This window comes from Ursus americanus, chromosome 7 (genome assembly GCF_024610735.1).
Source record: "Ursus americanus isolate L20-20 chromosome 7, mUrsAme1.1.p, whole genome shotgun sequence".
NCBI classification, from domain to species: Eukaryota; Metazoa; Chordata; class Mammalia; order Carnivora; family Ursidae; genus Ursus; species Ursus americanus.
The window spans coordinates 78,385,646-78,411,640 of NC_142133.1; the positions used below are offsets into that span (position 1 = coordinate 78,385,646).

The 25,995-nt window shown below is 40.3% G+C and overlaps 1 protein-coding gene and 1 non-coding gene across 9 annotated transcripts in view; one reads left to right on the plus strand and one right to left on the minus strand.

Moving 5' to 3' along the window:
• NOL10 (nucleolar protein 10) overlaps window positions 1-25,995 on the plus strand; it is a 102,339-nt gene that overhangs the window by 1,217 nt on the left and 75,127 nt on the right. For 7 of the 8 annotated variants that reach the window (XR_015725346.1, XR_015725347.1, XR_015725348.1 and 4 more), the window contains exons 2-12: window positions 956-1,001; window positions 3,206-3,304; window positions 6,336-6,413; window positions 7,839-7,876; window positions 9,165-9,301; window positions 10,015-10,080; window positions 11,995-12,055; window positions 15,145-15,230; window positions 19,914-19,992; window positions 21,210-21,359; window positions 23,927-23,993. Coding sequence is in view for 2 of the 8 variants with exons in the window: in XM_045775962.2 (XP_045631918.1) it covers window positions 956-1,001; window positions 3,206-3,304; window positions 6,336-6,413; window positions 7,839-7,876; window positions 9,165-9,301; window positions 10,015-10,080; window positions 11,995-12,055; window positions 15,145-15,230; window positions 19,914-19,992; window positions 21,210-21,359; window positions 23,927-23,993 (907 nt within the window). In the remaining 6 variants the exon portion in view is untranslated. The remainder of the gene's footprint in view (window positions 1-955; window positions 1,002-3,205; window positions 3,305-6,335; window positions 6,414-7,838; window positions 7,877-9,164; window positions 9,302-10,014; window positions 10,081-11,994; window positions 12,056-15,144; window positions 15,231-19,913; window positions 19,993-21,209; window positions 21,360-23,926; window positions 23,994-25,995) is intronic. The other variant, XM_087863870.1, reaches the window with a different exon arrangement.
• LOC123778585 (U12 minor spliceosomal RNA) lies at window positions 1,751-1,896 on the minus strand. Its single transcript, XR_006775954.2, has one exon. It is a non-coding gene; the product is annotated as a U12 minor spliceosomal RNA (small nuclear RNA).

The window sequence follows — 25,995 nt, forward strand, 5'->3', positions numbered from 1 at the left end:
TGCTTTGAATGATGTGTAACTAGAAGAGAGTGTTGGGACTAAAGTGGTCAGAGAAAGTGGTTTGGATAAAGCCTTCAGGGAAGGCCTCTCTAAAAGAGGTGTTAGGAGCAGAAGCTTGGATAATGGAAAGGAGCCGGTCATGTGAAGATGGGGGAAGAGTTTTCAGTGCTGAGAGAAGAGAAAGTGTAAGTGTTTCCAGGTAGGAGTGCACTTGGCATGCTGGAGAAACAGAAGAGGCACGGGTGTGACTGTGGTATGCTGACAGGACAGACTGGGGGCAGGTAAGGCTGGAAAGATGGGCCCTGAAGGCTCAGGTGGGAGGTTAGGGTATTATCCTTAGTGCTTCTGGGAGCCATTTTTGGGCTTTAATCTGCGCTGCTGCGTGCAGATGACTGTAGCTGGGGAGAGGATGAGTGGGGATGAGGTAGATAGGCCACGTGAGAGACTTGGGCTTTGAATTACCCTGCCTACCACACTGAGCTTTATTAATTTCAGAATAAAGTCTGCTGTCAATGAATAGGACTTAAGAGTGACATTTCTTCATTATCAAGTATCAGCTATTTGGTTAGTTAATGATCTAGTTTTGTTCTTTGTAAAAAAAAAATGTTTTAGAAACTTTCTCCTTTTAATGTTTTACTTATTAATATTTCACTTGAATAAATAAAGTTATTCCATATATTAATTGTAACCCATAATATTTGAGGCTTATTGCCTTCCGGATGAATTCGTTTTCTTTTGTGTAAAACATAGCAGTTCTAAAACTTACTGTCTAATGTATAAATATATACCAGAAAAAAATCCAGAGGACATGTTAACAGGGTTGGGATTATAGACTATTTTCACTTCCTATGTTAATATATTCCTGTAAGGTTTTGATTTTTTAATATGAGCATTTTTGTAAGCAGAAAAACAAAGTAAATATGATTTGAAATAAAGTCTCTTTATTTTCTTTAAGTGGCTTTCTGACAGGAAGAAGAGAGCACTACAGAAGAAAGATGTTGGTGAGTATTATTTTTTCCCACTTGGCCTAATTTGTGATCCATATTACAGTGCTTTCACTCGTTTGTTATTATATTTAAGTGGAGGTTTACAAAAATACAGTGCAATTAATACAGTGGAAAATATACTTTTTGCCTTTTTCCTTCCTAAGAAACTTTTTGTTGTGGTTGGTATGTTCCTGGTGAATATGGGGTTTAATTCTACCTACTTAGAAACTAATAAGTTAGCCTGGTACTATTTCATGGGTAATAGTGAAAGACGCAGCTCCTGGGTCGGAGATGAGGACTCCCTTACTCAGTGGTATGAGTGTCAGCATATTGCTGTCAGTTCCCCTTGCCCTGAGTCCCCCAGGGGCGCTCAGCAGAGCCCCCGAGGCGGCTGGCGCACAGGGGGGCTTGTGTTGCAGCTGACGAACACTGAGCTTGGGAAGTCCGCTGCTTTTATAGCAGGCTGCAGGCTGCAAGCAAGCCTGCTCTTTGTCCAGAGGAGACATGTTACCTTACCTGTCCAGGTTCTCAGCTGCACCAGTAACCTTGAGAAATGGCTTAGGTATGGCTAGGGGGTTGCTGTATAGAGTGCAGGAGACCCGAGGAGGAAGTCTGTCTTAACAGTGCTGTAATTGCTTTGTTCTCCGTTGTATCAAAATCTTTTTACTAAAAGGTCATTGCAGAAGATGTTAATTTTTTAATTTATGGTGGCTGGGAAAAATGTAAGAACAGTTCTTTTTTTTTTTTTTTTTTTTTTAAGGGTACAGGCAGATGGTGACTCCCAGGCATCCTGCAACGTAGGCCAGTCACCTTAGGGGCAACCTTTACCCACTTAAAAATTCATCTCACGCTAACAGTGAGGTTTCAGGTGTCACACCGAATTGTTACTTTCCTTACAACTTTAAGGCATCGATCGGTTTTTTTAAACAAATTTTCACTCAGTTTCTCCATCACAACTCGTCATATGTGAAAGATGATTTTTCTTTCCATATATGTTGTTTAAATTCATCTCTAAAAATCAAAGACTAAGATGTTGAAGAGGTTTCTTCTGGGTGTGAGAGAAATACCCCAAGAGAAGCATCTTGGAAGAGAAGGCTTTGTCTAGATAATACTGAAGTTAGATGAGAAAACTTTGAATCAAAGGAAAACAAGAACTGCTGCCTTAGTAATGTTCCCGGATGAGGATTTCTTCTGATGCCTCCCATCCACGTCAGCGTCCTAGTGTGTAGGAAGACAGATCTGGATTAATTAGAGGAAAAAACTGTTCATCAACTCTTTCTCTCAGCCCATCTCAAAACTTTTATCGAGTGTCTTCCATATCAAGTAGACCATTCCTACTCTGTTTGAATCTTATGTTTGGGTTTAATTTAATAAAGGCAGTAATGTGCCATAGAGTCATGAACCGTCCTTGAGGTAGGCCCATTGTTATGATAGCAGCCAGCAAGAATCCAGTCTTATAGAAGCCAACTAGGTTTTGTGAGAGCCAGTTGTTTTTTTTAAAAGATTTTATTTATTTATTCGACAGAGATAGAGACAGCCAGCGAGAGAGGGAACACAAGCAGGGGGAGTGGGAGAGGAAGAAGCAGGCTCATAGGGGAGGAGCCTGACTTGGGGCTCGATCCCATAACACCGGGATCACGCCCTGAGCCGGAGGCAGACGCTTAACCGCTGTGCCACCCAGGCGCCCCCGTGAGAGCCAGTTTTGAACCAGAGAGATTGCTCTAAATCTTACTCTAGCTTGGGTCCTCTTGGCTCAGAGACAAAAGTCAGGTTGGTAGCAGTTTCTTATATAAACTTAAGATTTTGACGATTTTAAGCTTGTTATTTAGGAGAAAAAAAATGCTAAGATTTTTGTCTTAGTTGTGACTGAGTAGCGATAGTGGTGTGATGTTTGTTCTGTTCCCTCTTTATCCAGGTCTTGAAACTGGATGTTTGATACACCATTGTGAACATTTTTCTTTTCAATTAGTTATGATACTTTTTTCTTTTTAAAAAGTAAAAATAAAGTACTAACGTATAAAAATAAAAAACTAATGTATGAGCTAAGAAAAAACCTCCCCGTGTGATGGGTTGGGCTGTATGGGTGTACTTTCCCAAGGCTTGGAAGCATGGGGACGTTGTTGACCTGTTCGCAGTGACTGCTCTGTGTGCTTTGTCTTTTTAGGAAATAAAATAAGCACTTGGTAGTTAAATCCATTATGTGTTTCCTCTCTTCGTAGATGTCCGCAGGAGAATTGAACTTATTCAGGATTTTGAAATGCCTACTGTTTGCACCACTATTAAGGTGTCAAAAGATGGACAGTATATCTTAGCAACTGGTAAGCATCTTTTTGGTTCATGATTTCCATACATTTCATAGCAGGAAGTGCTAGGATGGGAAAGGTCACTTTTTTTTTATTACCTTAACATTTTACTATAAAAAGTTTCAAACATACAGAAATACTGAAAAAATTGTACAGTGAACATCCCTTTGCCCACCACCTAGATTCTCAGTAGTATTTGCTCGATCATATCTGTCCATCTCTGTCCATCCCTGAGTCCATCCTGTTTTTTGATGCGTTTCAGGTACTTTTCCCATAAATAACTCAGCACGTATACCATTATCTAGAGTTGAGTTTTATTTGTGGTTTTTCTTTTAGGTAAATTTACATACAGTGAAATGCACAGATCTTTTGAGGAGTTTTGACAGATGCATACACCTGTATGCATACACCTGGTGTAAGCCAAACCCCAGTCAAGATCCAGAACATTCCTTTTACCCAGAAACGTCTTTCATGCCCCTCACAGTCAATCCTGCTCCCACCCATGCACAGGCAACCATTGCTCTGTTGTGGGTTTTTTTGTTTTTTTGTTTTTGGTACCGGTGACAGGTTTAGCCTGTTCTGGAACTTTATGTAAGTGCAGTCATACACTATGGTTTCTTTTTATGTGAGACTTATTTTCTTAGGGCTTTAAGATTCATACATGTTTTTATGTGCGCCAGTAGTTTTGTTGTTTGTTTGTTTATTTGTTTGTTTTTACCAAGTAGTATTTCCTTATAAGAATATACTAGACTTTATTTATCCATTCTCCATTTGATGGACACCTGCAGTGTTTTCATTTTGGGGGCTGTTACTGATAAAGCATGATGAACAATCTTATACAGGCTTGTTTTGAGGACATTCTGGGTCATAGGGTAGGTATCTATTTAGTTTTATAGGAAGCTGCCAGACTTTTTCCAACCTGTTCAGATCATTTTACACTCCTACCCACAATGAATGAGAGTTCCAGGAAGGGTCACTTTTAACATAATTTTCTGCATAATGGACTAATATATTTTATGTTACTAAGATACTATATTAGAAGTATTCATAGGTTCCAAAAAGCCATAACATATAGGGAACTTTCAACATGTTATAATTTAGAAGAGCCTTACCCAGTGTGTGGTTTGGCTGAGATTTTGGTACATATATCCTGTATATTGTCCATATACTTTTTTTTATTTTGCTGGCTTAACGTTATCCATCTGTATCCCTTTTCCAAACACTTTCTTATTTGACAGAACTTTTATGCATCAACATGCCAGTCTCTTTTGTTTTATGTTAATGGTTGTCTCAGTACTAACACTATCCACATTTTTTAGCCTCCGGTTCATATGTAAGAACTGTATATGCTATATATAGCTTTTTTTTTTAAAGATTTTGTTTATTTATTTGAGAGAGAGAGATAGTGAGAGAAAAGAGCACAGCAGGGGAGAGAGGGAGAAGCAGTTTCCCCACTGAGCAGGGAGCCTGACACAAGGCTCGATCCCAGGACCTTGGGATCATCACCTGAGCTGAAGGCAGACACTTAACTGACTGAGCCACCAAGGTGCCCCTGTATATAGGTGTTTTTTTTTTAAGATTTTTAAAATTTATTCATTTGGGAGACAGAGAGAGAGAGAGAGAAAATGAGCAGGGGGAGGGGCAGAGGGAGAAGGAGAAGCAGACTCTCAGCTGAGCAGGGAGCCCAATATGGGGCTCAGTCCCAGGACCCTGGAATCATGACCTGAGCCGAAGGCAAACACTCAGCTGACTGAGCCACCCAGACGCCCCTTATATAGTTTTATATACATAAAAAGTTATATAATATATATCTGATAATGTAGTAAACGTATATATGTATATCATACTATTTTTAAATGAGGTCTTGGGGACTCAGGGACTACCTCATTCCTTTTTTTAAAAAAATTATCCATTAGTTTTAAAAATCAGCCTTTTTTTTTTTTTTTTTTTTAAGATTTTATTTATTTATTCGACAGAGATAGAGACAGCCAGCGAGAGAGGGAACACAAGCAGGAGGAGTGGGAGAGGAAGAAGCAGGCTCATAGGAGAGGAGCCTGATGTGGGGCTCGATCTCATAACACCGGGATCACGCCCTGAGCCGAAGGCAGACGCTTAACCGCTGTGCCACCCAGGCGCCCCGTGCCTTTTTTTTTTTTCTTGATTGCAAACATGATACATTTATAAAACATGCAGACATTACAGAAATGCATAAGATAAAATGGGAAAGGCCCTAAAATTGCCCTTCACAGAGATAGACAATCACTGTGCTTGTTTTTCGCACTTTCTCTGTACAGAGTGCTTGTGTGATCAGTGTTTTACAAACATGGGGCCATAGGCACCACTCTGCAGCACTCACCCGCTTCTCTGTACTCTCCCTTTTACTTGGTGGTGTGTTTCGGCGGCTTTCCCTGTCAGTACAGGTCTGCCTCGTCCGCTTCATGAGCTATATGATGATTCGCCATCATTTATTTAACCATTTTTGTATCAGTAGACATTTTACTTGCATTCAGTTTTTGGCCATCTGTGAACAGTGCTGCAGTGAACGCTCTTCATGTCTTTGGTACGCTTCTGAGTGGGTTTCTCTGGGATAAATTTGTATAAGTTGCAGTACAGATTGAAGGTGTATAAACGTCATATATCTTACACATATTGCCATATTATCCTTCAAAGAAGTTGTAACAATTTATACTAATCACCAAGTGTGTGAGAATACTTCTTTTTTTAACACCCTCATCTACACAGTTATTAACTGTAGTTTAATCTTTGCCATTCTGATGAACAATAACTATTTCATTGTTTTCATCTACTTTGCTAGAGTATTTGTGGAGTTTAGTAGTTTTTCATTTTCTATGACTCGCTTGTTTGTATCCTTTGCTGGTTTTCTTCTTGGGATGTTGGGGAGGGCTGCTTTTCAATTCTTTTTCTTTCATGTGGTTATAATGAATCCTGTTTACCTCTGAACAAATAGTATACTTAATATATCTGCAGGATATTGACAATGAAAAGGATGTCTTTTAGGTTTTACCTCACATTAATTTTTTTATAGGAACATATAAACCTCGGGTTCGATGTTATGACACCTATCAGTTATCCTTGAAGTTCGAAAGGTGTTTAGATTCAGAGGGTAAGTAAGAGATGCAATTCATGAAAATAGCTTTTTTGTATGTGGCTACTTTTCTGCTTTTTAAAAATGGGAATGGGTTGTGTATAAGTTTTCTTTGCTGTGTAATAAATTACCATGAATGTGGCAGCTTAAAACGTGGCATTTATTAACTGACGGCTCTGTAGGGGAAGTTCATCCAGGCTCTGCTGTGTTCTGTGCTCAGGGCTGACCTCAAGCTGTCAGCCAGGCCCACCTGGCTCTTATTCGGGGGCTCTGGGCAAGAATCAGCTTCGAAGCTTTCTGGGTGTTGGCAGAATGCAGTTTGTTGTGTTTGTGGGACCGGGGTTCCTGTTTCCTACCAGCTGTCAGGCTGCGGCCACTCTCCGCTTCCAGAGGCTGGCGACACTCCTTGTCACCTGGTCTTCTCCATCTGTAAGCCACACCTACTCATTGGGTCCTTCTCCTGCTTCCATTCTCTCACTTCCCCTTCTGCCACCAGTGGGAGAAAACTCTGATTTTAAAGGGCTCATGTGAGGGGTGCCTGGGTGATGCAGTCGTTAAGCATCTGCCTTTGGCTCAGGGCGTGATCCCGGCGTTCTGGGATCGAGCCCCACATCGGGCTCCTCCGCTGGGAGCCTGCTTCTTCCTCTCCCACTCCCCCTGCTTTTGTTCCCTCTCTCGCTGGCTGTCTTTCTCTGTCAAATAAATAAATAAAATCTTAAAAAAAAAATAAAGGGCTCATGTGATTATAGATCTCCCCTTCCCCTTCTAATGCGATAGAGTCCATATAGTCACATGTGCCTCCCACCGGCATTCATAGACTCCGCCCTCTCGGCAGAGAAGTCACTGTCTCGGGGGGAGGGCAGGGAGAGTGGAGGTCTTTCTGTCAGGTGCCTGGTGTTTGGGGTTGAGAGAAAAGCAGTTAATGGGCTAAGTCTTCTCCAACTGGTTTTACCCTTTCCTTTTTAAAAACAAGACAAACTCCACTAATAACTCTGCTAATAACAACTGTTTTCACTTTTTATTTATGTTTAGCAGATGTATGGTGAATGAGTAAAAAGCTACTATTCTCTTTTTTAAATAAATAATTAAAAAAGAATTTTTGAATGTTTTTTAATGTCTTTTATTTTGAGCTTCTCAGAGAAACTGGGAGAGTTTAGAAGTCATTACGTTTTGTGAGAGTATCTATTTAATTCGCTTTAGTTCTGCAGAAAATCTGATTGATCTGTGTTGAGAAATTAAAAAGCTTTTAATTTTCCACTTGGTGTTTTGGGGCCAATATAATACGGCAACTTTATTTTTGTCTTAACGAAAGGACAAGAATGGGGAAAAAACCCGGTATTTGCATATAATTTTTGTGTTGAGTTAGAATCTTTGCATCAAGTTTGCATTTTTATGAACGTGGATTGATAATTGTAATTTTTCTTACTATTTTCTGTTTTTCAGTTGTCACCTTTGCAACTTTGTCTGATGACTATTCAAAGGTATGCTTGATAGTGTTGGCTGGTACTGACTGTCCTCAAGAAGTCATGAGAAGAATTTTTATGATGTTCCATTGTTACATTAAAAATGGCTGCATAGTAAAATAAAAACCATCATTTTCTATTAATATATTTTTAGTTTGACACATGTATATGATACATAGAATATCTTTTAAAACAACGGTGATAGACTTTGGCAAGTCTAATATCAAAATCGGTTTTCTATATCATGCATGAAACCTTATCTGTATTGTCGGGAGTTGGGAGCAGCCATCTTTTTTAGACCACGTTAGAGTGTAGATTTGTGACTTTTAATTATTTCATTTAAACAAGTGTTACTTGCCGTGTTGCTTTCATACGTGAAAAGTAAAATAGCATTATTGTATGTTTAATTTTCTTAACTCTGCAAATAGGTGGTTGGTGGAATGGTTCTGAAACTGTTCAAAACACAGCTAAATATATATATTTTTTTTCTTTTCTTTTTTTGGTGCCATTAGTCCATCCTTCAACTCATGTCATTTTCAGTAGTTATAAAATTGTTAGTGAAGTACCTTATTCAATTTAAAATAAAATTTAAAATAAATTTTAAAAAATGAAAATAAAAAATTTTTAGTGATGTCATCTTGAAGGAAAATGGAATTTTCTGAGCTAACATGACTTTATATATTGTCTCAGTTCTGGAAACTATGGAATACAGTTTATTCTTTTGCCTATAGTGGTCATTAATCGTGTGTTTGGGGACATGTAATTTTATAATGTGTTTTCTCTAGATATTGATAAATTTGCTGTTAAATACCATCTGCAGATTTTTAAGCTACTTTTGAAATACATTAGAGGGTTTATCAAACCCTGATTGGTAATCGTGAGATTATTAAAACGTGTTCTTAAGTAAAATAGGAAATCACTTGTGGTTGCTGAGCAGAGCTCCACCTTGTCAAGTGCTGGTGCCGGATAAATGAAGGGTATTTGTTTCAAGTCTCTGTTAGAAGGCAAGAAAAACTACCTCGGGTTCAGGAAGGCATTAAGAAAGCAGTCATCGAACTTTACATCAAAAACCAGGGATGTACTGTATGGTGACTAACATAATATAATAAAAAAAACATTAAAAAAAAAGAAAGCAGGGAGAGGTTTGATTCTTCATCGTGATAGAGAGTTGTGTGTGCACACGTGCGCACTTACAGAAAGAGGCTGGGAGAGATCAGGGTGTTCTTGCTCTGTCAGATCTAGTGGTGATGAAGTAAGCGCTTTTCCTAGAAACCTCAGCCAACTCATGTTCTTGTTTCATTTTCAGATTGTTTTCTTACATAATGACAGATACATCGAATTTCACTCACAATCGGGTTTTTACTACAAAACCAGAATACCAAAGTTCGGGAGAGATTTCTCCTACCACTATCCTTCCTGTGACTTGTACTTTGTTGGCGCAAGGTATTGGGTCTGAGCCTTTGTTTTCTCCTTTCCACCCCTCAAACAGCTTCTGTTGAAATCGAGGAGAGGGATTAAAAGAGGAGTAAGACATGATCCCTGCCTTTCAGTTGCTCAAAGGGTACAGTTCCAGAGTAGCTGCTCATTGAGGAATTACACTTTTGACTTTTATTAGCGTGGTGCGCTGAACCTAGTGCGACATGGGTGCCTTCCAGGGTCATACCGGTGGTGAAGGCAGTTTCTTAGCCCCATTCCATGACATTTTTAAACTTTTCATTTTTAAAAGCTGCCTTCTATATGATGATAAAAACAATACATATCCATTTTAGAGAGTTGGAAAAATATTAAAAGGTATTAAGAAAACCACCCATTGTCAGGCCACCCAGAGAAAAATGATATTTTGTTGTATTTCCTTCTCGTCTTTTCTTCTATATACATATAGATCCATTTTGGATCTTGTATTCTCTATGTTATTTGTAAATAGTATTCCATCTAATAACTTCATAATACTTCCTTGATTTAAATCGCTTTTATGTATGAACAAACTCACAAAGTAAGGTGATTATTTTTTAAAATACATTTTGGTGTAAGTTTTACAAAGGGAAGTCATGCCCTGGAAGCAAGAGATATATGTGTATATTTGTAAAATTTATATTTACTTGAAGCAAAGTTCATGGCAGTTTACCAGATTGCTAACTTTACTCATTACTTTGCAGCTCTGAAGTTTATAGATTAAACTTGGAACAAGGCCGGTACTTGAATCCTCTGCAGACGGATGCCGCGTGAGTGTTCTGTGGTGGGAACGCTGCTGTATTTCTGTTGGCCAGGAGGTGGAGCCAGAAGCTCAAATTATCAGATGGCGGGTTGCATTTATTTATTTATTTTTTTAAGCTTTTTTTTTTTTAATGTTTTTTATTATATTATGTTAGTCACCATACAGTACATCCCCAGTTTCCGATGTAAAGTTCGATGATTCATTAGTTGCGTATAACACCCAGTGCACCATGCAATACGTGCCCTCCTTACTACCCATGACCAGCCTATCCCATCCCCCCACCCCCCTCCCCTCTGAAGCCCTCAGTTTGTTTCTCAGTCCATAGTCTCTCATGCTTCATTCCCCCTTCTGATTACCCCCCCCCCTTTCTTTTAAATGGAGCTTGGGGCAACTTAGTTCAAAGGAGTATCGTTAAGTTTTTTCTTTCTTTCTTTCTTTTTTTTTTTTTTAAAGATTTTATTTATTTATTCGACAGAGATAGAGACAGCCAGCGAGAGAGGGAACACAAGCAGGGGGAGTGGGAGAGGAAGAGCAGGCTCCCAGCAGAGGAGCCTGAGGTGGGGCTCGATCCCATAACGCCGGGATCACGCCCTGAGCCGAAGGCAGGCGCTTAACCGCTGTGCCACCCAGGCGCCCCCGTTTAAGTTTTTTCTTAAACGTTAAATTCACTAAAAGACCTGGTGATCTCTTTAAAATTTTAGTTTTTTTTAATATACTCGAAAATTTTATGACTACTAAAAAGTTGTTTATTATCTTTTGCAGCGTTCTTTAAATTTTCATTTCTGATTTTGTTCTATGATATTATCTCTCATGGAGAAATTTTGTATTAACTTGGAGGTATCACTTTTTAAATTTTACTTTTTATGTTTTTTTGCTGGCAGACATTTAAGGTTTTTTTCAAGTTTCCCCTTTTTTTCCTCACATTCTAGTCTACATTTTTGTTTTATTCAGAGAGAAATCCTTTAGGAATAAATTTGGCATAATAATACTGAGTAATAATGACAATAATAATAGTGAAAGCGCTTATTCTGTGCCAGATATTTTTCAGTATTTCATACATATTAATTCATTTTAAACTTACAACAATTTTACTATTATCATCTCCATTTTACAGATAGGACAGCTGAGGTGCAGAGAGGGTGAGTCCACAGTCACCCAGCTAGTAAGGGGTGGAAGCTAGGTTACTTCTCATCTAAGTGTATATATAAAGAGCTTGTTGGATTTTCCTTCTTGCTTTGAAAGAGTTTTTAAAGGTTGGAAGAATATGTAGTGATAAAGACCAGATAAACCGTCAGTATTTTTTTCCACATTAGGTTGAAATGTTCTTACTACCTTTAAAAAAAAAACCTAGAGTAACTTCACGACGTATTGTTGAATAATAAAGAGTTATCTGCTCTTTAGCCGCCTACATTCCTGTTTGTAATAGCATTATTTGTTGAGTGTCTTGTAAGCTCTGGATGCCATGCTGAACATTTTGTCATTTTTTCATTTAATCCTCACAACAACTGAAAGAGGTGAAGTATCCATTTTACAGAAAAAGAAGGTGACGCTTCGATTAGTACGCCCAGCTCAAGCTTGTCCGGCCTCAGGATTGGCTTAGTAATAGCTTGTGTTCTTTCTGCCGTGGGAGAAGATGTTATTGAGAGAGTAGAATAAACCTTTATTCTCAAGGTGGTAGGATAGAATTTCAGAAGGAATTCCTTTCTTGTCTCATCCCCTGGCAGACTGAGTGTCATTCTGGGGATTCTTTCATTTCTGGTGTTTTTCACACGTGGATGAGTAAGGAAGCACCTGCCCGTCTTTCTGCACAGGATTGGGTTGACTACTTATTTAGAAAATCCACGTAGTATCTTCTCCCCCCCCTTCCCCCCCAGCCTAAATAGATAATAATACTTTCTCCCTTACTGCCTTACTGTCCCAGGGAGAATAATGTGTGTGACATAAACTCTGTACATGGCCTGTTTGCCACAGGAACGGTAGAGGTAAGCATACGTTGCCTTTATTTTTTAACTTATTTGTTTTGCATTTGATAACGAGTAGACTTTTACTTAAAGACAGAGCTGCTCGTTCCTAAGAGCAGAGTGCTAAAGGAGCAACAAGCCACTGGCTTGCTTTTCATAGGAACCCTGGTAACGCTCCACACACAGACAGAGCCCTGTTGTTGCTGCAGAGTGCCCCTTGGTGCGTCTGGTCCGGCACGCTTTGACATGGTTCATCTTTGACATGGATCGTCGGGAGCTGGGTGAGCGTCGCCAGCCTCCGGGGAGCAGTGGCAGCACGACAGCCAGTCCTGTTCCTGACAGGAGGCGCTGTGTCACGCAGTCCCAGCTCTCTGATACTTACCGGCCTTACGACTGAATTACTTTCCCTGAGGCTTAGTTTCCTCATTGGTGACATGGAGATGATGACAGCTTGCCAGCTTTACAGAGGTGCTGGTGAGAGCCCCACGGAGAAGGGCGTAGAGAAGCAGGATCCGTACATCCTGTGTGGTCGGGTTCAATGAATACCTAACATTTCCCTTTTAAACTGCAGTACTTTTGAATCCGTGTTCTTCATACTTGTCAAGAATTATCCTAGATTTGCATTTTTTAAAATTACAATAAATACTCATAGTAAAAAAAGAAGTCAGATGTGTGTTATTGAAAAAGGGTTCTCTTGTGCCTTCCAGTCACCAAATCCTACAGCCCGGAGTTAACTCTTTAATGTTTTTTTCTAGGTATATGCAAATATGCCTATGTGTTCGTCATATATTTTTAGAAAGTTTTTTATAAAAGTAAAATTATACTTTATTTGCTTTTTTTTTAACACGATGGTATATAATATGCATCTTTATACGTTGGTACTTATAATGACTTATAATGCTAAACTAATTTTTTAAAACTGATGGGTAGGATTCCGTTGTTTGAACGTACTGTAGTTTATTAAACCAATCCCAGAGGGATGAAGTTTAGGTCTCTACTCAGATTATTTTTATGTTAAGAGGTTAAGATTTGAAATGAGACACAGAGTTGGTTTAATGAAAATATATGTAAAACTGTGTTGAATATATTATAATACTGTTGTGCCTAAATTGGGCTAATGAAGCATTCTCTTGGTAAGTACTTTTCTTGAGATTACCAAGGGAAAGTTTCAAAACAGTTTCCTTGGAAAAATAGTTTTTAAGTGGAGTCCTTCCGGAGCAGTCTAACCCTTACAGACATGTGCTCTGTCCGAGCAGTTGCGTACCAGAGCAGGCTGTTCTCCACCAGCTGTTTTCAGACCATCCCTGAGGGGAGACTAGACCCCTTCTTGCCTAAAGGCCGGAGTTCCTAAAATTCCTGCATTTCTGGAGGCTTGAAATTTGATAGGCATAGTCAGACCAGACCTTAAAAATTCACTTTTACAATAATTTTGATGGTATATGTTGGATTTTGCTTTTGTCTGTGACAATTCTTACATTACTTACTATTGTCAAAGTCATATAGTAAGGGCTTACATTTTGTGCATTTCGTGCTTTTTGAAGTACAATAGAGTGCAGGCTGTAGCAATAGAAATAGTCAAATTTCAGTCACAGAAAATCAGTATCATTAAAAATTTTTTTTTATTTACTCTGGAATTTATCTGCATACCTATTTTTTGTTTTTGAAATGTGACTTTTCTTTTTTATGTCCATAAAGTCTGTTAACTCATTTAGAGAAGACATGAAGACCATACCATTTGTAATTACTTGCTGCTTGATATCTAAGATTTCCTTTATCTTTGTGACAGACACATTTATAATAATACTAAATGATTGATGAGATCAAGCCTTCTAAGTACATTTGAGGTCTGTCTTTTAAGTTGGTTAATATAGTAAACAATTTAAAAAAAATCTTTGCGTATATGTTTTTTATCATTATAAAGTTGAGTAATACAGAAGAGTAAAAGTGAGAAGTATAGTCCCCTCTTGCCCTATTCTAAGTCCTGTTTCCTGAACACTGGTAATAATTTGTTCTGTGTCCTCTCGGGGTTTTCTATGTTGGCACGAACATTTTTTTAACTAGACAATGGGATCATACTATTTTAAAAAAAAAACAAATTGCTTTTTACCTACCAGATTGTGGGCATATTTCTAGCATATGTATATCTAAATCACTCTTTTTAATGGTTGCAGAGTATTCTTAAATGGATTATGCCAGTGTCTCTCTTGCTCTATTGCTTATAGTTCTTTCTTTGCTTTTTTCTTTTTTTGCTTTATTTTCCTCCAGGTTTTTGTTTTTAAAAAATTCTGAAAAGCTGTAAATGTCACTTTCTGAAAAGTTGAAAACACAATTCACTCAATGAGTGAATTTATATACATTTTTCACACTTTTGCTTTCTTTTTCTATTAAAATGTGTATGCGTATTTAGAAAATGTTTTTTGCACCATTTGAAAATCATTTGCAGACATTATGACATTTTAGCCCTAAATAGTTTTGAATGTTTTTCTTAAAAACATTTTCTTTTTTTTTTTTTTTAAAGATTTTATTTATTTATTTGACAGAGAGAGAGACAGCCAGCGAGAGAGGGAACACAAGCGGGGGGAGTAGGAGAGGAAGAAGCAGGCTCCCAGGGGAGGAGCCTGATGTGGGGCTCGATCCCAGAACGCTGGGATCACGCCCTGAGCCGAAGGCAGACGCTTAACCGCTGTGCCACCCAGGCACCCCTAAAAACATTTTCTTAAGAAACAAGAATTTCTTGTATAAAATCATAATACTGTTATCATCCGTAAGAAATGTAACATTGGTACAATAATATTATGTATTAAATACTTAACATTGATACAGTAATATTTAAATATCCTCAGTTCTACCAAAGTCTTTCATAGCTCCTCGCACTCCACCCCACCACCCAGACCAAGGTCCAATCAAGATTCAGGCATTGTATTTTGGACTTTCCTTAACCAGTTTTTTTGCCTTTAAGAACAGATTCAGCTCACAGTAAAACATTCGACAGTACTAAAAAGGGGGTAAGGTGAAAAATTAAATTCTTATCCCCCATGAGATAATCAGTGTTGGTCTAAACTTTTCTAGCAGCAGCTATTACATGAAATCACCGTATTCTGTTGGCTTAGGGGCGCGTGGAGTGCTGGGACCCGAGAACTCGCGGCAGAGTCGGCCTGCTGGACTGTGCGTTAAGTAGCGTCACAGCAGATTCAGAGTAAGTGGGAGTTACCGTGCTGCTTAAATATCCATGTGCTTGTGGTTTAAACACAGGTATCAGTACTGGGCTCAAATCAGTTGCTGAAGGATGAAACCCCTCAGACTTCTATGTGAGGTGTGGTAGTTTTGTCATTCACGTAAAAATCCTTTTCTGGGAAAGTTCACGAAGTGGGAAAGCCAGACAGAATTCCTTTCTGAGGTGCTACATAGAATGTCTTTTTTGTTTGGTTAGTTGCTGTGGAATTTTATTAGAACTGCCGGAGTATGTAGTTCCCGTTCTGTAGGATCGAGTGCTAGAACCAGGAGTTCACTCCATTGATAAGCAAAAAGATGTACTTTGAATTCTGAGGTGGAGGGAGGCAAGTGTTTTCTGATATCTTCTGGTTCCTGTTTGCCAATCCTGCATTTAAAATAATCAGAAAAGTAATCCACACTCGGGGGATGGAAACCTCTACATGCCTGAATTCAGTAAGAAGTACAGACCCCCCCGTCCTTTCTCCACTCGCCACAGTGGTTACTGTTGACTGTTTGGTATACATGTTTTCAGACATTTTTCTGTGCTCATATTAATACATATGCAGCCTTAGACGCTCGGTCAGATTCTTGACATGGGAGTATTTGCTGTAATCAGTTTAGAAACATCCTTTCCCTGGGCTTTTCATATTTGTAGTAATGTGACTTTACCAGCATTTACTCATTTCAGTTGGCCAGACGCTTACCTGCAGTTGTATCCTGTGGGAGGTGGAGTGTTTGATGGGTCGGCTACAGAGAGAATGTGAACCCTCTAAATTATTGCTGAGTTTTGTGTGATTTGCATTTTTCTGGGGGTGAAAAGAATTTATGTAGTTCTTTCTTTTGAAAAATCAGCTTATGTGAAGCATCCTTGACTCAGAGAAAAGTTAAGAATCGCTGAATTGGAAGGGCATTTTTTTCCTAAAGTATACATTCTTCCCTATGTGATAAGTAAAGAATAAGTTAATTTTCTTTCATCTTTTAATTACGACATTTAATTGGAGTGTAGTGGGTGGGGGGATGGGGTAACTGGGTGATGGATGTTAAGGAGGGCACGTGATGTGACAAGCACTGGGTGTTATATACAACTAATGAAGCACTGAACTCTACTTCTGAAACTAACAATATACTATATGTTAATTGAATGTAAATTAAATTAAAATAAATTTAAAAAAGAAAAGAATTTAAAAAATAAAGGGAGTGTAGGAAATCTTTTCCCTATTGAGTTTTACTAAAGTAATACCAACAAACAACCTCATAACTCATGCTATGGAGCATAGTAAAGAATTTTAAAGTGGAAGTTACTCATTCTACATTCATTTTGTTTTGTTCTTAGAATTAGACATTTTTATTGTGAAATGTAATACACATACAGAAAATCTCAAAGCATATATGTACGGATTACTGAATTACTCTACCGAAGCTCTACATTGGTCAATAGAAGAAACCAGTAGAAATGCTTCTCAACATTTTATTACATTGGTATGAAAGGAACTGAATCAGAGAAGTCTGCTTATTTTTAGAAAGTAGGAAATCAGTTGTAAGTGGAAACTATTTTCCCACTCCCTAGGAAGCAGAAAATTTAATTTTCTCTTACTCGTTAACATTAACTTGTTTTTGAATTAAAATAGAGAGACTTGCCTTCTGCTATAAGCTCTGTCCTTAACAGTTTCTTCTTAGAAAAGTCTTTTGAGAAAACAGGCCAGCAGGAGTTCATTGTATTATGTCTTACGGTTATTTTTACTGTAAATTTAATGACTGTAATAGAAGTAGTACTATAGAAAATTTAAGGAAGGGATGTGAAAAGATAATCTTTACTGTGGTCTTTAGAAATATGGGAGTATTTATTCTGGTTCTTCTTTATGTAGAATATTGATTCACAGACTTTTTTTTTTTTTTTAATTTTATTGATTTATTTGACAGCACACGTAGGGGGAGTAGCAGACAGAGGGAGGGAGAGAAGTAGGCTCCTCGCTGAGCAGGGAGCCCCATTCGGGGCTGGATCCCAGGACCCTGGGATCAGGACCCTAGCCGAAGACAGATCCTTAACCGACTGAGCCACCCAGGTGCCCCAGTTCATGAACACTACTTGGTGGCCTCTTTTGTCCTTGGGGGTGGGGTGTTTTTAGCTATCATGATGGCTATTTTGTTTATTTATTTAATTTTTAAAGATTTTATTTATTTATTTATTTATTTATTTATTTATTTATTTGAGAGAGAAAACATGAGTGGCAGAAGGGGCAGAGAAGGAGAAGCAGGCTTCCTGCAGAGCAAGGAGCTTGACGCAGGGCTTGATCCCAGGACCCCAGCATCATGACCTGAGCCAAAGGCAGCCGCTTAACTGACTGAGCCACCCAGGCGCCTCTATTTTGTTTATTTTAAAAAATAATTTTATTTTGTAAAGCTGTTTTATACTTAGTATAAAAAGATATTAAGCAGTTTCAAAAATAAACAAAAGAAAGTAAAAATGGCCTCAGCACACACACAGGCAGGAGTAATTCAAGTAACCAGACCACTCTTGGTTCGTGAATGGTGTTTATAGATTTTCACTGTTGTTCATCCTCGTAGTTAGTTCTGTGACTATTTCCTGAGGGGACATATTGAGAACCTGGATTTCTGGGTGAAATAGCTTTTGTACCCATTGCTAAAGTGCCTGGCAGAAAAGGTAGCATCAGTCTGAGGGTCTCCCTGCCTGTACAGAGTTCTCCCACCTCTGTCACCCAAGGTGTCCATCCCGTTCTGATAATACTGAAATGTCAGAAGTAGCCTGAGAATATTGATTAAATACAGCTTTGGTAAAAATACAGCTAGCTAACAGGTAGTGCTTTCTGTTTGCCGGCTAGTGTCCTTAGTTCTTTACATTTACTAACTTCGTACTCACGGCAGGTACTCTTAATGTATTTATTTTACAGATGAGGGAAGTATTGACCAATGGCATATGTAAGCTGTTAAGAATTCTGTCGCAAAAGTACATTTAATTCTAGGGGAGATGTTCCAAACATGCCGTGAAGTGGAAAAGCATATCATGCGGTTGTCTGTAGGTCTCTAGCACATGTTCCTAAGAAAAGCAGTGTGAACACGCTGTGGAGTTGTGGGGAGAAAATCTGGGTGTGTACCAAAATGGTACAGGTCGGTTTGCTTGCTGTTTCCATTTCAGGTGACTTCATTTGTTAATTTTTGTATCCTTAGCTTCATTATTTTCTGTGCAAGCACTGTAAGCTGTCACCTCTGTTATTTACAGAGGTGGAGTTCTGGAAGGTGGAGTCCATACCATAAAGAGAAAGAAGTATGTGTAATTTTCGGATGGGGGGACAGGCTATCTTTATTTGCAGACGATAATGATTGTCTCCCCGAGAAACCCAGTGAGAATCCCTTCCTGAGAAACCCAGTTAGAATCCACTGGAAGATCGTAAGAACTAATACGAGAGCTAAATAAGTTGGTGATGAAAGAAATGTGCAAAATCAGTGGCTTTGAGGTTTATCAGCAAAACCTAGTTAGAAAGATACAATGAAAAACAATTCTCACAACAACAAAAATTGTGAAATACTGAGGGATAAACTTAGTATCTCCCTGGAGAAGATGACAGAGTTTTGTTAAGAATTAAAGAAGTTTGAGTAAGTAAAGAAAACCAACGTCCCACGGCACTGACACGTGCTCCTGGAGTTGGTTTTGAAGAGTAAATCACTGGAAGGATGGACGTGAGAGGCCTCCAGGTTGCAAACCGATGTGTCAGTGCGGTTACAGCTTGAGACTTTAGGGGGCCTGAGAGCCTTGAGGGTGCCGACAGTTCATGGCTTGGACTGGGGGGCCTGGTCCCGAGGACACGGCGACAGTAGGGACTGAGGTCAGGACCGTTGTCCTCGTCTGTTTTGTCTGGCTCCCTTTCCACCATAGATGGTTGTTGTGTGCCGAGCCTCTTCCTGGTTGCTGAGTGAGAAGCATGTTCCAGATTTGTGGCCGTGACCATTCGTCATACCGTCTCTGTACTCTCCCAGGTTCTCGTCCCCATCTGAGGATTAGTATTTTATTTTAGCTTGACAATGGCAGCTTTAAAAATGAAAATGGGTATAACCTGCCCAAATATAAACTCATTTCCTCTTAAGCAAAAGAGGGGATATTTTTGTAAATACCTTATCCTGGCTTGATCAAAGGGAAAGACAATGTCATACTGATCCTTTTCAATTGGTGTTAGAGCTTTAGAAACTTTTTTTTTGGTAGATACTTTGAGAGTGTTTCTTACAGTTTTGAAGAAGATAATCTACAGACTTTTAAATGCAGATTACATTTACATAAAAGCTTACTTTTTATCTTGGTTAAGAAAGTTTGGATACAATTACCTTTTATTTTTTATTTTTTTAAAAGATTTTATTTATTTATTAGAGAGAGAGTGCACGCATGCACACAAGGAGGGGGGAGCGGCAGGCAGGGAGAAGCAGGCTCCCCACTGATCGGGGAGCCCGATGCAGGATTCAGTCCCAGGACCCCAGGATCATGACCTGAGCCGAAGGCAGACGCTCAACCAAATCAGCCACCCAGGTGCCCCTACAGTGACCTTTTAAACATAAAGCTAGATAGGATTTTCCCTACTACAACTGAAGATTAATAATGAACTTGTTACTTGGAAGGTTTGGCCATATGTACATGGAACATGAATATTTTGCCTTTCAGGATAAACAGTTTACCAACAATCTCTGCTTTGAAATTTAATGGTGCCTTGACCATGGCAGTGGGAACATCCACAGGGCAGGTGAGTATGTTTAAGTTGGGAACTTCACACTTAAGTTCGTATCTCAGAAGCATGTATATATTGTGGGAAATATCCACAGATCTGTTCACTGTGGGAACAGAAGATGAGGCATTATTGTTTTGGCTAGAGTGGAGGGGTACTCCGGAATGCTGTATTCTTTTAGTACCTTGAGAAATTCCACTTCTGGCCGTGCGGGTTGGTCTGAGAGGTTCTTGAGCTTGGGGGTATTATGCCTCCGACATTGTCTTGACTGTGGTTTAGCATAACATTTTCCAGAGTGTGTAAAACAGAATTCTGTGGTCAGCAAAGTTTGGAATTCTGCCAGATTTCTACTCTTGGAGGATCATAGTGGATTTAAATATATATTGAAGGCTCTGAGAATTCCTCTAGACAAGAAATGCATTAGCAAGTATTTCCAAAATATATTTGTCCTACGAACCTTTTTTTTACCGAGCACCATCGACCACATGCCCCGCAGTGACGTACCTTAGCAATGCTGGTCTGACAGGGATGGATTGAGTAGCTGCAGAGGGTTACTTTCACCTTTTCTTTCTTCCCTTCTTTCCTTCAAGGCAGGGTCCACACACTTGTAAGTTTGTTCTCCTCTAGATCCGGTCTGAGAGCCTACTTCCAGTGGGGTTACTACCTCTCGTTATGGGCTGCCGAGGATCTGTCGCCAGGGACTGAGATCTAGCTTCTCCGGCCACTTGCCTCTAGTGACAGGGCTCAGAAGAAACCCCCAGGGCCCCCCGCCCGACAGCAGTCACAGCCTTGCCGCCACTGTCTGCTCAGATCTGCCAGGTTATCTTCATTACGCATTTTGTGCTTATTTCTGTCAGCCGCTGTGACAGTGCCTGGCACATCGTAGATCCTCAGTGTATGTATTTGTTTTAGTTCACAGATGACACCAGCTCTTACAGATTTTTCTTTTTGCTCCTTTCGTAGGATAGCTCAGTCGTTCTCAGTCTTAGTGAGCCTAAAAGTTACTCTCCGGTTAAATTCATAAAACCATGTACTCTAAGGGTAATTTAAGAGATTTTTCTGGAGTGTTTTGCTGTCAGACTTTAAAATTTTTGCGCCCTGAGTAAGGTGTTTATTAAGCTCATAAAAAGGCAGTAAAACAAATGACAGCCATTATTCTGAGTTTTCAAAGTTGCTTTTTAAGATAAAATATTTAATTTTGTTTCAACAGAAATAATTTGCTTTCTTTCTTTTAGATTTTGTTATATGACCTTCGATCAGATAAGCCATTGCTGGTTAAGGATCACCAGTACGGGCTGCCCATTAAGTCAGTTCACTTCCAGGATTCACTAGATTTGATTTTGTCTGCAGACTCACGCATCATCAAAATGTGGAATAAGAACTCAGTACGTACTGTTTTGTTGCAGTTACTTGTTAGTGTATTTTCCTAATGTTCCTTTTCTTTCTGTTGCCTTTTTTGAGTTATGTGGGCTTTTGAGAAAGAGTGGCTAAGTACCCACCTGAGAGCTTAGTTGGAAGTCAGTTACTTAAGCCAAGATAATACTCATATGTAGATAAATAGTCAAGACTGTTTCCTTCCTGTGGAGAAGGTGTCCTGGTTTGCTAGAACCGGCATGCCTTTCTACATGTTCAGTTAGGTAGAGAGTAAATCACGTTTTCAAAACACTGCTCCATGAGAACCTCCTAGATCCTGAGGCTCTCTCACAGTCTTGGGAAAGTTTTTATGAGCTACTAATTATCTTTCCATGTCAACGTTATTATGTATCTCAATTTCATACCTTTTAAAACCCATCTCAAATAATTGGCTTCTGCATATGACCCCCTTTCAATAATTTCTTAGTGTTTTTCTTTTTTTTTAATTTTTAAAAAAGATTTTTGTTTATTCGTAAGAGAGAGGGAGAGAGCACAAGCAGGGGGAGCAGCAGGCAGAGGGACAAGCAGGTTCCCCCTTGAGCAAGGAGCCCAATGTGGGACTCAATCCCAGGATCCCCGGAATCATGATCTGAGCCAAAGGCAGACACTTAACTGATTGAGCCACCCAGGCATCCCTCTTAGTGTTTTTCTTAAAAACTGTATTTTCTTCAGAGTATTTGATGTGAGGGCTCTTGGGTGGCTCAGTCGGTTTAATGTCCGACTCTTGATTTTGGCTCAGGTCATGATCTCAGGGTCATGAGATTGAGCCCCACATCAGGCTCTGTGCTCAGCAGGGTATCTGCTGATCTCTCTCTCTCTCTCTCCCTCTGCCCCCCCTCCACCCCATTTGTGTGCTGTCTCTTTCTCTCTCTCAAAAAAAAAGAATATTTTTCTGTTCTTTCTCCTCAATTCCAAGTGTCATTTAAAAAGTAAAAGTAACAAAAGCCTACATTTCTCGTTTTCATCTGCCCTATGCTTTTCATTTTTTGTTTTAAAACTCTAAGGTATTTTGAGAGTAAAGATCAGTCTGTCAACAAAATGGGAAAAAATTCAGTATAGCAAGTGCTTTTATTAAAGATTTTTATTTATGTAGAGAGAGTGGAGAGTACAAGTGGGGTGAGGGCCAGTGGGGGAGGGAGAGAGAGCTCAAGCTGACACCCTGCCGAGTGTGGAGCCTGATGCAGGGCTCGATCTCACGACCCTGAGATTATGACCTAAGCTGAAATCAAGAGTTGGAAGCTTAACGGACTGAGCCACCCAGGTGCCCCAATATATTAATTGCTTATAAGAGTTCTTTGTATTTAATTAATTATATTTAATTAATTACAAACGTCAGTGTCTTTAGTCAAAAAGTGTTCCTTTTTTTTTTTTAAATTCATTTTGGAGGTGAAGGGGGGTGGAAGGTCCAGTGGCCTCAGCGGTAGTTGAGCAAGCGTCAGTCCTTACCGGGATCGCGTGCACTCAGGACAGAGGTGCTGTCCCAGCCCCATCACACTTCAGCTTTGTCCCAGAGTCCCCCAGCTGCTTGGATCATAACTTTTGTTTTTAATATTCTTTTGGTTAACTCCCAAAGTATTGGCCTTTCGTTGTTGTGTCTTGAATTAGAATTTGACTGCAGCTTTTCACTGAGCGTGCAGTAAGCACCTTCCCCGGGCCTTAGCTCTACCCCACTCCTTGGCCATGGGAGCCTCTGATAATGAGTTAATAAATGCAAGAGCTGGCAGACATTTTCAACATCAGTTCTTGAAATTACCTTGCTGTAGTTGTTGCAATGCGTTTTATTTTGGCGGTGTTGTTATGACTAAATACGCCCTCGACCAACACCCAGATTGCTTGGTTTTGCTTGACTTGCTTTCCGTATTTACCTTTCTCATCACCTTTTTCCCCTCCCGTCTTCTTATCTTCTGCCCCTTGTTTTTTTTACTGTCCTTCTCTTAATTTTTTAAAATACAGCCCCATTCTCCCCCTACCTCCACATTGAATATAAAAAGTGTGTTAGCCTCTCCTGTGTAACTAACAAGTTAACGTGTTTATAGGATTTTGTTTTGTAAGTTATTTTCCACCGATGCTCTTACTGGATCCTGCTCAGAGCTTTGTGATGTAGATGTGGCGGATATCATCCTCATCTGACCCCGCTGACCATCTCCCATTCTCTGGTTTCTTTGAGTACAAGTTTAACTGGGGTGTGTCTTCCAGATTAGGAGAATTTTTCTAAGTTGATGTACAACTGTATCTTAAACTTTACCCATTGCCGCTGTGTGAACATTATGAAACTGTATGTATTTCCTTGGATAAGTCACCTTTCCCCCATAGGCCTCAAGTTTCCCCATCTCTGAAGTGAAAGCATTTGATAAATTGATAAAATGAATTCTCTACCATTTCTGAAACTTAAATTCTGTTCTTTCAACTAGGTGATGTTATTTCTTTACATAGCAATAGGTGGTTATGTCAGATCTCTGGTTTATTTTCTTTACTCAACGTTGGTAAAAGTTGTCTGCCTTTAACTATTTTAATAATTCCTTTTTGCTTATTCTTTTAGGGAAAAATATTTACTTCCTTGGAGCCAGAACATGACATTAATGATGTCTGCCTCTATCCCAACTCAGGTATGCAGTAGGTAGCAGTAGGCCATTTGGTGGGATAAATCTAGGCTGTGCTTTATGGGATTTTAAACTCATTTCATTTCCTCAGACAGGGTTTGGCTTGGTCAGGACGGTTCTTGGATATTATATTTACCGGAAGAATCAAGAGCAGGAAGTGGTGCGGATGATTCAGAAAATGGCACTCTCAGTGACTCAGTCCTTAGCCAGCCTAGCTATTAGTAGAAACCAACAATACATAGGCAGGTGGCAGGTGAGATGCTATTTTAGTGTGCTCTCCACTCTTTTATGTGATTCGTAATAGTGTGTGGTAATTGAGGTCAAGGATTTGGGGAAGGCTGGGATTGCCTGATAATCCACAAGGCTCATGAAGCCGTGGGTTTTGGCGTCTTCTGTGTTGTATGCTGTTCCGCTTGCGTCATGGATTTCAAGACTTAGAATACTTTCAGGACAAATCTGTGAAGAATTTTGGGGTACGAAAGTAAGAACAGTCCCCACTCTCAAGCAGTGTTACATTTTGAGGGCAGGTGTACACAGATAATTTTGATAGAGGGATACAGGGCAAAGCAGGAAAAATTCTGTTATGTACAAACAGCACTTTGACAGCATGTTAGAGTGAGGGGTTTCAGCCAGCACCACTGGGGAGATCACAGAAGGGAGCTGGTTGCTTGCATGTGTTTGGAGTGAGATTGGGTAGGTGGGGTGGGGAGATGAGGCATTCCATGTGAGAGAGCGCTGCAGGAAGGACAAGAAGGAAAGGTACAATAGGTACCATAGGGTACCGTTCGTGGGGCTTGTTTGGGGAAGGGGTGGGGCTGATGTGCCAGAGCCCTGGTGGCTCTCGAAGGAGCGAAGGTGGCAGAGGTCCGGGAATCACGTGCGGAATGGTTTGGGCTCAGTCTCTGGTTAGGACCTGTTCAGACCGTGCTTTCAGAAGACGGTTCTGTCCATCGTGTAAAGGGTAGAATTGGTGTTGAAATAAAATGAGTAGGAAGGGAGACTCTAAGCTGATTGGGAGCACAAGAGAATGAGCAAGTTTAGAGAGAGAGATTGTTCGCGAACATCAGGAGGCGATAGGTCAGTGTCTGGCAGAGCATCTCGCACCTGGCTGCTCTTTCCAGGGAGCCTTTCTAAAAAGTACAGATCCCTTGGCCCCATCCCTGAGGTACCGACTAGAGTGTCCAATGGCAGGACCCAGAAGTGTGTGCGTGTGTAACATGCTTGCCAAGCACTCGGGAGGCCCCAGCCCGACCCACAGCCTTGCAGCGGGAGCCAGGTCTAGCGCACGGGAGGAAGTGTGGTCTCGAGAGAAGCAGGTCTGCACTTACGACGTTTGCAGACGTGTAAGCTGAGGTGATATCAGGAGAGGTGGGAGTGGTGAGATCACCATGGGGAAGTGTAGAGAGCAGGAGCTGAGTCCATGTAGAGGGGGAATGAGGAGAAGGAAGAGCCAGCTGAGACACTTCACAGGAGCGGACAGAGCACCAGTAAGAGAAGTGACCATGTTGGAAGTAGAGCAGGAGCTCCTGCGAGGGCGGGCGGGTGGGCGCTGCTCGGCACGTGTGAGGACCACCGAGGTTGAGGCCGGAAGGAAGGAACACGTTCTCATGCTCCTGTGCTGCTGGGCTCCGTGGTAACCACGGATCATTCAGCTTTTCAGAACCTGGTGTCGTTAGTGGTGCCCACGGGTTTTTCTTTCTTCTTGTCTGTCTGCTGGTCTTCCATCTTAGGAGGGGAGAACAGGTGGGTCACTGGGCTGGAGTTGGTCGCCCAGGCGGTGTGGGCAGCGCCTCAGCTACAGCCAGCCTTTCCTGGTTCTGGAGCACTTGCCCTTTCCAGTTCCACGCTGCTTTCCCAAGAAAGATGGGGAGCTGCATTGTTGTGATCAGCTGTGTAGCTGTGATCATTAAGAGGGTTTCATGGCAGGAGCAGGGGTGAAGTCAAATTTGGACCGGTTCAGGAATAAATTGCAGATGACGCCGGTGGGGTCCTAGTTAGAGAGTCTTAG